At 43.0% G+C, this 13,629-nt stretch overlaps 2 protein-coding genes across 2 annotated transcripts; one reads left to right on the top strand and one right to left on the bottom strand.

The window, feature by feature from the left end:
* Positions 1–573: 573 nt before the first annotated feature.
* abraxas1 (abraxas 1, BRCA1 A complex subunit) lies at positions 574–4,764 on the bottom strand. The gene is made up of 9 exons (XM_004561852.6): positions 4,536–4,764; positions 3,525–3,615; positions 3,404–3,440; positions 3,260–3,326; positions 2,996–3,192; positions 2,142–2,261; positions 1,981–2,065; positions 1,785–1,896; positions 574–1,247 (listed from the first exon to the last, which is right to left on the bottom strand). Exons 1-9 carry the CDS (start codon positions 4,614–4,616, stop codon positions 997–999), a joined length of 1,041 nt encoding a protein of 346 aa, XP_004561909.2. The 5' UTR covers positions 4,617–4,764; the 3' UTR covers positions 574–996.
* A 73-nt stretch (positions 4,765–4,837) lies between these two features.
* On the top strand, positions 4,838–13,107 carry gpat3 (glycerol-3-phosphate acyltransferase 3). The gene is made up of 13 exons (XM_004561851.5): positions 4,838–4,975; positions 6,124–6,296; positions 6,409–6,475; positions 8,419–8,707; positions 9,129–9,203; positions 9,280–9,369; positions 9,451–9,544; positions 9,654–9,769; positions 10,302–10,357; positions 10,461–10,546; positions 10,646–10,774; positions 11,848–11,927; positions 12,456–13,107. The coding sequence occupies exons 2-13, from the start codon at positions 6,153–6,155 to the stop codon at positions 12,583–12,585; spliced, it is 1,356 nt and encodes a 451-aa protein (XP_004561908.2). The 5' UTR covers positions 4,838–4,975; positions 6,124–6,152; the 3' UTR covers positions 12,586–13,107.
* Positions 13,108–13,629: the final 522 nt, after the last annotated feature.

Genomic DNA, 13,629 nt, shown 5'->3' on the forward strand with positions numbered 1-13,629 from the left:
GTCGGTGAATTTCTTGGGCCAAAGCGTCAAACGTGAAGCGTGTCCTCATCAGAGTAAACACCTCTGCACGGTTTCTTAATGTGAAGGAGTTTAAACACTTTAAAAACACTTGCTAATTTTTTTTTTTTTAATTTGGACCTTCTGAAAACTGAAAGGTTGTGACGTCATCTGAAGACCTTCAACCATCACACTAAACGGAGAATCTATAAAATATTCTATCTATAAAATAATGACTGAAATATTGTTTTCCTGGATTCTCTTTCAAAGTTTGTGTCACTGGAGTTTAAAACAAAGACAATGCGTGAACTAACGTAACCCGGGATCTCTGAAGTCCCGTCGCCTCGTACAGAGCCGGTAAAACCCAGAAGGTTCGTGTTTATGGAGAAAAATCAGTTGGCCTCATTGAGCCGGTGAGACTGGCTGTGGGAGAAAACTCTTCTTGCATTTCATCAGTTTTTAGAGTTCTCACCACCACCTGGACTGGACCGGACTCTGTCGTGGGCTGATTCTGGTCCCCAAGCCACATGTTTGACTCCTCTGATTTATATGAAACAGAAAATAAAAACAGGCAGGTTTGTGTAATTCAGAGCTTTATGATTTCTGCTGCAGTCTGAAGATAAACTCGAATGACCGCACACGGTCAGACCTTTAATGGAACGCACGCTTCATCCTTTACAGTGAAAAATAAAACGCAGTGTGAAACAGTTTCTTTGTGAGCGCGAGATCAACTGAAGGTCAGGCAAAAACTTTGAAACCAAAGAAAAGGTAAAAACCCGATGACTCTAAAACCGAACATCTGGAACAAACACCAAAGTGTCACAGCTGGAAGTCTAAATCAAACCAGTCCTCCATCTGAGCGTGAAGAGTCTGAACTTTACACCTGCTCAGGTAAAAAGAACCTCTGCTGTCCTTTTTTGAAACAAACTTTATCAATAACAGTTCTTTTAAACAGACCGGTTCCAAAAACATCCGACAGAACTTGGATACGTCCTGGACTCAGCTCTTGCTCCTCCTGCGTTTCCTCTCCTTCTCTGGCAGCATTTCCCTCAACCTTTTACGGCAGTTTGTTGCGCTCGGCGGCGGCGCCTCCCTTGCTGTCGTGGAAATGTCATCTGTGTGGTCAGGAACAGGAAGTCCCTGCAGCGTGAGCGTCTGAGTGTGGAAGAGCGGCGAGGAGGCGAGCAGCGCCCTGACGGCCTCCTGAAGCAGCCGGTTTTTCCTTGGCTCGCCAGGGTCGGTGGCGCTTTCTGTTCATGGAGAAAGTGCAAAAGTTCAGAAACATTTTTACTGCAGGTCATCAGCCAACCGTGATTTTAAATAAAGACATTAAACTGGCACTTCCTTTTTCCTCTCCTGTCAGGGTTTTCACCTTCACCTACCACTTTAATTATCACTGCGAACCAAATATTCATCATTATTATTATTTTAATTTCTAACTGGTCGAATTTTTAAAATATGAAAAAATCGAAAAATTCTCTCCATGAAAATGCAAAGAGCGACTTCACAGTCTGTGGAGAGCACGCCAAAGCAACACGCAGTGATATAGACCTAACCACGACAAAATACTGGCCAATCAAAAGCCCACAAATCACACAACACCTTTGACATTATGAGACTAACTCTCAGTTTTCCTTGTCCACATGTTAGCACGGAAAGAGTTTCTGCGTTGTGTTTTTAAAATGCTGGGCTGATCCTGAGACGTGTCTCTGGTGTCGGGAAGAGGCAGATACCGGAAATTCATCTAATCCCGCTGCTGTGTGAGATTAGATAAAATAATCTGAAACCTTTTCCTGATTCGCTCTGCTGTCTCTCTCTGAGCTTCGTCCTCAGGGCTGACACCTCCGTCTGCAGCATTTCGACCAGGCGTTCGCTCTCCTCCACGTCTCTGCACGTTTTCTGTTCACAAACAGAAGGATGCAGAGTGAATCAAACAGGAAGTGAGGTGGCAGGAAGTTCAGGTGCTCTGACAATTTTGCTCACCTGCAGCTCCACCTGCAGCGAGTCGTTCATCTTATTCACTTCGTTCACCTCCTTCAGCAGCCCGCTGGAGCAGAAGAACTTTGACCTGAAACAAAGAGATCTCAGTTATGCCAGCAGAAACACAGACACGGTGTAAACGTGCCAGCGTGGGCGGGGCATACCCGTGTTTCTTCATTGTGAGGCTGTAACCGGCTGCAGAGCACGGCGCCGACACCTTCCAGTAAGAAAGCTGCTCGAGGAGGCCGAGGTTGGTGATGAGCACGGGGACGTTCATGAAGTGCCTCCACAGGAGAAGAAGAAACACAAACCATAAGGAAAAGACACGAGTCAGTTAAACGTGGAAACACCGAGCTGTCCACCCGCCTCCACCTACCTGTTTTCATTCAACGTTCCTCTAACTGACCTGATTGCTTCACCCAAAGCTGAGATGTTTTAGACCTCTGTGACTGACCTTAAAGCCTCACCAGTGTCCCTGAATGCCTCCCAGTTGTTTTTATTCACTTTAAAAGCCAACTGGAGCATTTTAATAATTATACAACATTTCACTTCATTCACACTCAGTTTCTTCTGATATTTAAGTTGCCAGCACCTGCTGAGTAAAATGAGGTTTTTTCTTTTCTTTTTATATAAAACTAAGAAACATTCATCCAACACAAACAGGTGGCAGTGACCTGGTTGATCAGCTTTAACAGTAAAAATTATCTTTAAGAGGTTTCATACGGGAACTTCAGGCAGACAGAGGTTTGGCAGTCTCAGATTCTGATGGTGTTCCTCAGGGCATCGTTCTGGAGCCCCGGGGTAGATTATTTTAATCTAATAACTTAAAAAAAAAAAAAAAGCCCACCTTTGCTAACTCTGTGGACTGATTTCAAATGTCACCAAAGGAGCAACCTCCCACAACACAAACTCCACATTTGGGTAAAATCTATGAGATGATGTGTCTTTGTAGAGGATTAAGAGACAACGCTAGAGAGCAAGCTGATATAAAGATATTCAGGTATACTCAGAGCGCCACCTGCTGCGGGAGATGAAGGCCGAGTACTCCATCCTGTGCGTGGAGCCTGGCGGTGTCGTCTTGGTGGGAGTCAGCAGCACAAAGATCATGTGAGGGTTGGAGAGAGCGCTCTTCAGGTTCTCGTGCACCAGCTTCTCTCTGAAGGTCATCTGCTGCTCCGAGTTCCTGCGCTGCCGGTACCAGCCGATCACGCTCTCCTTCACAAGCCGAACACGTCAATCACATGATCGCATCATGCCGAAACCTTCTCCCCACCCCACTCACCTGCTTGTTCTCTGCCAGCAGCTTGTGTAGCTCCTCCGCGTTCACCTGTCCATCCCTGCTGTACAGACTGACACACAGACACACCTTTACATAAGAACACAGCACACACACGATGGCATGATTACGTCACGATGCATCACTCACGTGTTCAGTCTGTGGCAGGCGATGTGCTTCTGGACGTCTGTCAGAGAAAACAGACATTCCTAAAAGTGTACCAGTAACTGTAGTACTCGTGTAACCGTACAGTTAATTGAGATGCACTTACTGTATGTTTCCTCGATGTGGATGTGATCGGCCTGAGAGTCGCTGATGGTGACCTGCTCGTCAAACCTGCTCTCTCCGAGGATCAACCCCTCCTGATGGATGAATAAAACCAGATATAAAAACCCTACATCTATAAGCATTTGTTTACTGAATATAATCATTTCAGCTACAGCATTTTTACATAAATATTAAAATATATGCCAAATTTACCAACAGACCTACCTGAATACTTGAATGTATTTGATTATGTTTCACGCTAACGTTTTCTTGTCAGGAGCCATTTTCATTAAACTTTACATTTTTTAAATGTAGTCTGGTGTATTCTGAAACACGGTGGTGGACGAGAACTGAGCACCAATTTTTCAATTAAATTATGGCTTCAGTAAGATTCAGTAGTTGGATTAACCATATGCCGAATTTACCAACAGATCATCGTTAATTTGGGGATCTGTTTAAAAGTGCACGAATAATAATAATCGGTGTTACATTAAAACCTAAAATCTGTGAATGGAGTGTGGTTTGCACCGACGGGAATGGTTGAAAAGGAGCAGTAACATCTCGGGTTTCATGCAAAACTCGACTCGCGTAATCGTTCCGTGTTGGATCATGGATGTACCGAATTTTCCTACAGACCTGTCTGAATATTAAAATATTTTTTAATATGTTTTACACTGTTTGACTTCTTACCGGGACCTGGTTAAATTAGTAGATTTTTGAATGGAGTCTGGTTTGTTTGGAACCTGAGAGCGGTTAGCTAGTTTAAAAGTTGAAGAAACACCACAGGGGGAGTTTTGACTTCACTTAGACGACAAACTGTTCTTCGCTGCATCAAACGACACGCTGAAATCCGAATAATTAAACTAATAAATACGAATTTATCAACTTTAAAGCCTGATACTAACACCTGGCGCGTCTGTTCTATTTGCTAGCTTTCCCAATAATACTACATAATCACCCACAAAGGCTCAATAAGAATTCATCAGTTTTAATGACGAGTAAAAGAGCTCATTACCACATCGGAGTCACTGTTAACGTGCTGAAACATGAGGGAAGCTAAAACGATCCCGGGCAAGCGGACAGTGGGCTCCGCCATGATGCCGTTTCATCACAAACACAGACGCGTCACATACGCGCAGTCATACGCTGCGAATTTTTTTCGTGCGCAGCAGGCTCCGCTGCAGGAGGAGCGGGCTGGTTAGCGAGCTAACCATAAAACCAGCGGGCTGAAGGTTCAGTTTCTCCGGACAGCAGCACCCGCTCGCCTCTCCTCGCTCCTAGGCACACTTCCACTGAAACAGGGCCTTCTGTGGGGGTCCTGTTCCGGTAACCCGGGTTAGTTCAGTTTAGATAGTCGGACTACCGGGTCTAACTTCCTTTATCCGAACAATAGCTCTAGTAATTCACTCCTGTAACGGTACTTTGGATTTGAAACGTACAAATACTCGATTACAGGTAAGAGTTAAACTTCCAGAGTCACCGCAGGCTGTTTAATAATCATAGTTTTGAATGTTTGTTGTTGTTGTTGTTGTTTTAACAGCTAAACTGATTGTTCTGCTAAAGTTTTAAAACTACTTCATTTACTGCTGTGAGTGACTGTTTTATAGTCAGTATATGAACCTGTAGTTAACAACTGATTTCATTCTGAGTTCAAAATGGTCATTTTCTCATTATAAATTTTTATGTCAATTAAAATTTGTTGTTTTTATATTACATTAAATTACAAGTTTTAAAGGGTTATATGTGTTTTAAAAGGGCTGTAAACATATATGTATTAATTATGCATTAGTTAAATATGTGCACTTGGTTTTTAAACAGCCTGTGATATAATGAAATGCCTTATTTGTCTTTCTCACGCAATAGTCAAAACTCTTCACCTTCCTCTCATTTAAAAGCAGACAAATATGAAATTCACATTTTTAACCTATATTCAATCAAATATTTGATGTTTTGTTGGTAAAAAAACAAACAAACAGAAACCTAAAATATTTCTATTATTATAACTTCAATTCAGCAACAGCTGTAATATGAATTAAAATGTTCTTTCATTTGTATAAGACTTTGTTTTATACATATACACAATACATGAGCACATTTAGCACATTTAGTTAAAAGCAGGTCAGAAAGAAAGATGATAATCATAAAAACTCCCAAAATAAATCTACAGTCATAACTGAAAAGGTTTGGAGTATTATAGAATAATAAAAAAGCAGAAATACTTGAGCATAAGTACCTTAAAGTTGTTATGTATTATATGTTATGTTATTTTTCTTTGACGTTTTTGCTTGAAATAATAGTTTTAAAAACTTTTTAGAATCTGGAGCTTAAAATGTTTAGAAGAAGATCCTGTAAGTAGATTAGACAGAATTTTGTTGGCAGAAGGAGCTGATTAGTAAACAACTGTCATCAGCATAGAAATGAATAAAGCTGTTCCTATTCAATGATCATTTACTTCTGTTCTGGAAAGTCAAAGAATGAAAGTATATTGGGGAGAAGGATGGCATGCTGACTGTGGTGGAGGTGATGGGGAGCAGGTCAGAGCGTTTTTGGTTCGTCCTCAGGGGAACATGATGGGAACGCCTCCTTTAACCTCCTGTTTGCAGATGATGAGGTGACCTGCAAGCTGTCAGCAATGGAGGACCTGTGGACCGTGGCCGTGGCTGTTTTCCAGCTGTGGATATTTGTAGTCGTGTTCTTCATCACGCTGCCCGCCATGTTCGGCCTCTCTCTGGGTGTCACCAGCGTCTACATCCAGATCCTGGTTAAACTCCTTGAGGTAAGCTGTCCTCAGAGGAATTCATGTCTATGGTCAACATGTGTGTAAAGTTGTGCAATGAGCAGCAGCGGCAGAGTGGGGTCAGAGGTCATCTGTCCTAATAACATTGCAGTGGGCCACGATACGAATCCAGAGAGGACGCGAGGAGCAGCCCAGCGTACCCGCACCGCTGCTCAATGGTGAGTCTGCTCGCATCACAGCAGAAAACATTCAGTGTGTCAGTTAATCAATAAATAATGACTAATGATCAGACGTAGAAATACATCATCAGAGAAGTTTGATTATTCACATTTATGTAAAAACTACCGGACAGCAAAAGCTGTCAGATAAAAACTCATCGTCCTCAATAACAAATATAATAAAAACAGGAAAAATATTTTAAACAGGGAATAAAAAACATCAAAATAAAATTATGTATATGTCATGTATATATGTTTTATAATAACATTTTTATATAATTATATAAATCTAATTTTAAAAAGACACTTTAAATAAAGAAACTATAATATATATGTATATATACATATATTTATAATAAATGAGGTACAAAGCCGTTGGATATTGTCATAATCCGTGTCATAATAAAAATCAGAAATAATAATGTTTTTACAATAAATAATTTCTAATAACATTAGAATAATATTTGAAAAAACTAAAATTAGATTTTTAAGGCTTTAAACAGTGAATCGCTATGTTAAATGATCACATTTGGTCAAATTGAAACTGTATTTATTAAATAAACCAATAATCCCGTTGATCTCATGACTGATCAAACTTTTGTTCCGTTCTGATGTGGCGCACAAGACTTTAAAAGCAGAAAGAGATTCCTCTGTGCTGCTGCTTGGAGTTTCAGCTCCTGTTCCTGTTTGGATGTTTGGGCTGCGAGCACAGATCACGTGACGCTGTGCCCCGAGGGTGGGGGCTTCCTATTGGTCAGCTGCAGCATCTGATGTTGGGCTGTAGGTCAGGGAGAGAAGCACATGGCTCGTCTCAGGATGATGATGCAACAGCTGCTTACATAACGCTGGTCAAACAGAAGCCTGAGAAACTCAGACACACACACTAACACACACGTTAATAACAAACACAGGTACTGCTGCTTTGCTGCTGTGTCAGAGGTTTAACCCTTAACAGCCTGTAGGCCTCACAGATTTACTGCAAACTTTTTCTGAGGCACAAGATCAGAAAAAAAAAATAGAAATAAATACAAGAACCTTTCACACAGAGTCAAACGTCCTTAAGGACAGGAAAGTGACCAACGTTTAAAAAAAAGGTCATTCAGGTCCCTCTGGGTTAATTCAAGGACAAAGACATGGAAACAGGAAGACATACAAACATGACAACAACAAAAAATATGAGACTCTAAACAACTACAGAGAGACACAAAACCACCACACAGAGAACAAAATGACCCCCAAAACAGATGAAAACACATAGCGACACAGAAACAATCACACTGGTTCTCAAAGAGTTGATGTTTTCAGTAGGAGAAACGTTTCATCATCATCCAAGTGACTTCTTCAGTCTCAGCTGACTGCAGGTTTCCCCAATCTTGTAAACAGTAAATTTGCCTGAAACCAGCCCACTGACGAACAATGTGAGGTCAGTTTCATGATCATTGTTATGACCATGAGTAGCATTTACAGAGAGTTGGGGAATGGCTGCAATGGTTAAGATTAAGGAACTGACCTCACAGCCCATTTTTCACCAGTGGTGCTAGTTTCAGTTAGTATGCACATGTACTGTTTATAAGATTGGGGAAACCTGCAGTCAGGTTCTGTTCAAAGGTTGGAAACCTGGAGTCAGCTGAGACTGAAGAAATCACTTGGATGATGATGAAATGTTTCTCCCACTGAAGAATCCAGATGAACAGAATCAACGATTGAGATTTGCTTACCTGGATGATTGATCATGCATCAAGACAGTCACACAGGCTTTTAAAAGAAAATCACAGAGACAGGAGGAGTTTGATAAAACATATGAAAATACATGATATATACTCAAATAAAGACAGTGAGACTAAACGCGGTGCTGTTCTTTGTTCCTTCCTCTCTCGTCTCCACTGTGTCTTTGTTAAACTCTGGTCCTGCTGAACTCTTTCTGAAACTCTCTGATGACTCAGGGATCATCGAGCGAGCGGAGGGCTCGATGGAGGAGGAGATGGAGCAGTTGCGGCGTTCTCGGTCTCTGGAAGGCGGTGAGTTTGCTCTGAGTGACGCCTTGTATTTCTGCAAGAAGGGCCTGGAGAGCATCGTGGACGACCAGGTGACCCAGCGCTTCTCCTCTGAGGAGCTGGCCTCCTGGAACCTCCTGACCCGCACCAACCAGAACTTCCGCTACATCAGCCTCCGCCTCACCATCTTCTGGGGCATCGGCGTGTTCGTGCGCTATTGTGTCCTCTTCCCTCTCAGGTCAGTGTGTCACAGCTCGACCTCTCACCTACCCGGGGAGGCACTGATTTCAACATCATTGGCCTTTGCAACAGGAACAGCAGCTCTCACAGCGGTGAAGCAATTCAGCCAGAGGCACGTTTCAGTGCTCTCAGGTCACTCCAGTGCTTACATCTTCTGCTTTTAACTAATAAACAGGAAGTGCTGCTCACTGTAACACATCACTGGTGAGAAAACAGATAATAGATGAGCAGTTAGCTGTAATTATCTCCAAACCATCATCACCGCAGTGCAGTCTGTACATGTGCAGTTTGTATGGTTACACCCATCATTCAGAAACCAGGTGACAGAGCTACTTTCTCTCTGAGGCCTTCTCAGTGAATAAAAGTGAGACAGTTCTGATCAGGGGGATTTTCACCTTCTCCTCCTCATGTCTCTGCAGGATTACTCTGGCCATCATCGGCCTCTCGTGGCTTGTGATTGGAACGACTCTAGTTGGATTTCTGCCTGAGAACAGGTATGGCGCTTCCACGGTTCACAGCTTTGGTGACTGCCTCGGCGAGGCACAGACTGAGCATGTGCATCTGTTTCAGTGTGAAGTACTGGCTGAGCGAAGTTGTCCACCTGACCTGCTACAGGATCTGTGCCCGGGCGCTGTCGGCCACCATCCGCTACCACAATAAGTCAGTCCACTTCATCGCTTCCTGTCAAGTGCTTCCTGTCGAGCACTTCCTGTCGATCTGAACACGTGTTTCTTTCTGCAGAGAGAACCGACCTCAGAAAGGAGGGATCTGCGTGGCTAATCACACCACGCCCATCGATGTGGTGATCCTGGCCAATGACGGCTGCTATGCCATGGTAAGTGTCATGCGTGCGTGGGTGTGTGTTTATGTGTGTGTGTCGGCGTGCCTTTGTGTGTTTGTACATGTGTGTGTGTTCTGTTGTCTTGATGCTATGTTGTCCTCAGGTGGGGCAGATTCATGGAGGTCTGATGGGGGTCATCCAGAGGTCGATGGTGAGGTCGTGCCCTCATGTTTGGTTTGAGAGGTCGGAGATGAAAGACCGCCACGCGGTGACCAGCAGGTGAGGCTGACTGTAAACGATTTCACCTGCCAGACAGAGTCAGACGTTTTTATTTCTGCTCCAAACCGTGATGGTGGAGATGCTCTGACATCAGTGACAGCTGGGTGCGGCCCGTATGATCACACATTTTTAGCACCGTGACCTTTAATTTGTTCCGTTGGCTCAGGAGGTAGTTCAGCGTGGCTCTGCCTGTCAGAGCCGGTGGATCAGGAGCCTGTGTGTATGTTTGTGCGTGTGTTTCATCCTCTGCCGAGCTGCTGATGATCAACTGTTGATGTTTACCTTGCTGTCTCCTCGGCGAGCTGCGGCCGTGTGGCGTAACGCTTTGATGAGTCAGCTGAATTGGTCCAGGGTCACTTCCTGTGAACTAAATGCTCACCACAGCCTCGAGCTCGAGGGTCACACTCAGGGTTTGTGACCACATTACAGTCAAACAGCGAGAGAATGGGAACATCTGTAATTACAGCTGTTTTGTGAAAGTGTTGATGCAGATGTGTTTGATGACTCACTGACGTGTGCTTCCTCTCTGCAGGCTCAGAGCTCACGTAGCAGCAAAGACCAAACTTCCCATCCTTATATTTCCTGAAGGTCAGCGTCACATGATGGTGGTGGTGATGATGATGATGATGGTGGTGGTAATGATAATCATGATTTGATGGCTGTATATTGTCTGTTTGTGTCTCTGTAACAGGAACTTGTATCAACAACACGTCGGTCATGATGTTTAAGAAGGGCAGCTTTGAGATCGGAGGAACGATCCATCCCGTCGCCATCAAGGTAGCAAAGCTGCACGATGATCGATTAGTCCAGAGAATGTTTTACCTGAGCCAATCAGCTTTGAGAACCTGACTCACCTTCACTCCCTTTGTGTCTCAGTACGACCCTCGCTTGGGTGATGCTTTCTGGAACAGCAGCAAGTACAACATGGTCAGCTATCTGCTGCGCACCATGACCAGTTGGGCCATCGTCGTCAATGTGTGGTACCTCCCACCCATGACCATACAGGTACGCCTCGGAGGTCAACGTCTCTAGAAACACCCCAGTGAGGGATCTGAAGTACGAGTGGGGAAATTAAACTATATTTTTGGCCTTTAACCTTTCACACACATACTGATTAATCCATCAGGGGTCACCCGTCACATGACCTCACAGGAAACAACAGGTAGAAAAGATCAGCTGACCGACGTTCTGCTTGTGACCAACAAACTTCCCACCAACGTTTACATCACCAAACGTCTGAGCATAAATCATTTGACACTAATATAGCAAACATTAACTGTTAACTGATGAGAAACGCACACACACACAATAATACTGAAAGGCCTCAAATAGAAACACAATAAAGACACAAAGTGCAAAGCGCATAGAAATTGTACTGTTTAGAAACCTATGCACAAGAGTTGCAAACAACAAAGTTATATACAACCATTTACCTAAAAATGCAGCCAGTGCCTCGGGCGTTTTTTCTATAACCCTCACAATAAGATGCCACACAAATGACTTGTGCCACTCCAAAAAATAGTTTCTGTCCACTATAAGACGAGGAGCACATCACATTTTTCCACCAATAGGAAAAGGTTTTTTTTCTTGTTTTGTTTGTTTTTCAGCAGCAAGTTATAACGAGCACTATCCTTAGAAAGTGTCTGTTGACCCCAGAGGGTTAACCCAATGAATTATTTTGTGTTTCATCCAGAGTTAGTCTGGACTTCCTGAAGGCCTGACGTCTGAAGGTTTGAGCGCTTTCCTTTGATTTTCAGTGATCTGCCCATGCTGTAATTCCCACTCTGACCTGATTGGGGCAGCATCTGCTTCACTGTGTCAGGAAGGTGACACTGTAACACCTGAGCATCATCATCATCGCCCTCCAGCGTCTCTTTTGATGGAGGGTGATGATGGTGATGACAGCTCTGCAGATGAAGACGAGGAGTTAAATGCTGTGCTGCTCGCCATTTGGGCTTTTAAAAGCAGTGTTACCGAAGCATAAACACACTCTCTCACACACGCACACACACACACACACACACACAGATTGTGAGAGTCATGTGATCACAGCTAACATGACCGCGGGGTGTTTTCAGGATGGAGAGGATGCAGTCCAGTTTGCCAACAGAGTGAAATCTGCCGTTGCTTGTCGGGGAGGACTGCTTGACCTGGCATGGTGAGTACTCAGATTACTCAGTACAGTTAAGTACATCTCACTTGAAGTTTGTATCTACATTACAACAGTTTAAAGATAGAAAACACTTTTTTAAATGATGAAATAACAACTTTGTTCTGAATCAAACACTGAACGTTAGATTTAGTTTGTTCGTCCCGGTTTGTAGGTGTCAGTCGTGGCGACGTCTGCTTTCACATACAGCGAGCTGAAGGATTTCACCTCAGCAGCAGGGACCATTTTCTCTCAGCCGAGCGAGCTCACAGAGAAAAGGGCTCATTTAAAGTGACGTGTCCGCACGACTCAATAAAACTAACAAGCAAATGATTACGCGCTGTAAATAATAAATTAATGAGTAGTTTTTTGTGTTTGAGTCCCGAAGTTATGACTATATGATATTTATAATCCATGACAGCATCAATTCTGTGTCGAAAACCATCTTTTACTGTTTTTCAATCTATTTCGAAGAAACTGCAAGATTGAGATTCTCAGTGAAAACTTCCTTCCTGATTTTTTTTTTCTCCATTTCAGGGACGGAAGCCTAAAGCGAGGGAAGGTGAAGGACGCGTATAAGGAAGAGCAGCAGAAGATGTACAGCAGGGTCATCGTCAGGCAGAACAGCATCAGTGCCACACACACCCGCAGAGACGATCAATCATAAACAATCAGTCACAGCAAAACTCGGTCATCTGATTTTAGACTTTACAGGACAGACCTGAATGCCACATCAGACTGTGGGTGCAGGACAGCATCTCCACCAGCAGGAGGCAGCATGACACAACACAATCACCCATCCAGCTGCTCATCTCCTCCTCTTCATCATCATCATCATCAGCTGCCAGGACTGAACTCTTCATCACACAGATGAGGATGATTTATCATCATCGCTGTGTCTGATTTTAACTTTTGTACAAACATCTGAACCAAACTGACACTTTTGCTCACTGTTTATTTCTCACATGGACGAAGAAATATTTCATCTGTGTGTCTACACACAACACACCATAAACCTCTCACACACACACACACACACACACACACACACACACACACACACACACACACACACACACACACACACACACACATACAGATAAATAATCCACATTTTTCAACAAATCCCTTCTGCAGTAACAAGAAAAATAATAAAAGAATCTAAACAGAGATCGACATAGTAAAGAAAGTAAACATTATTACAATATTACAACCTACCTACCTATATATATATATATATAAAATAGTTTGTAAAATGAAAAGAAAGAAAAAGGCAGAGGGAAAATTAAACAAACATCAAACTTTTTTATGATTATTTTTATATTTGCCCACATCAGAGATGATGTAATGCAGGGTTGGGATGAGGTCCTCACTGAGGTGAGAGGTCAGTCTACCTTTTCTTTCTTTATTAAAATAATCAGAATATTTAGGATCCATGTAATTATTTTGTTATTTGGAATAATACAAAAATGTTTTTAATTACAAACATAAATGACAAGACGTTTTGGGAGAAAAAAGATTTAAAGGTTACTGCAAAATGGACTCGAGTTCGAAGTATTCGGGTTACTTTACTCCAGTATTCCACATGTGTTAATATTTTGTCACCTGTTAGCGGAGGTTAAATGAGTCACGTGAGGCCGCGTCTGTACTTCAGAACCGACTCTGAGGTCCTCGCCTTGAGAGGGAGCCGGCAGGCGATGTGTTTACTGTG

The sequence above is a fragment of the Maylandia zebra genome, linkage group LG7 (genome assembly GCF_041146795.1).
Source record: "Maylandia zebra isolate NMK-2024a linkage group LG7, Mzebra_GT3a, whole genome shotgun sequence".
NCBI classification, from domain to species: Eukaryota; Metazoa; Chordata; class Actinopteri; order Cichliformes; family Cichlidae; genus Maylandia; species Maylandia zebra.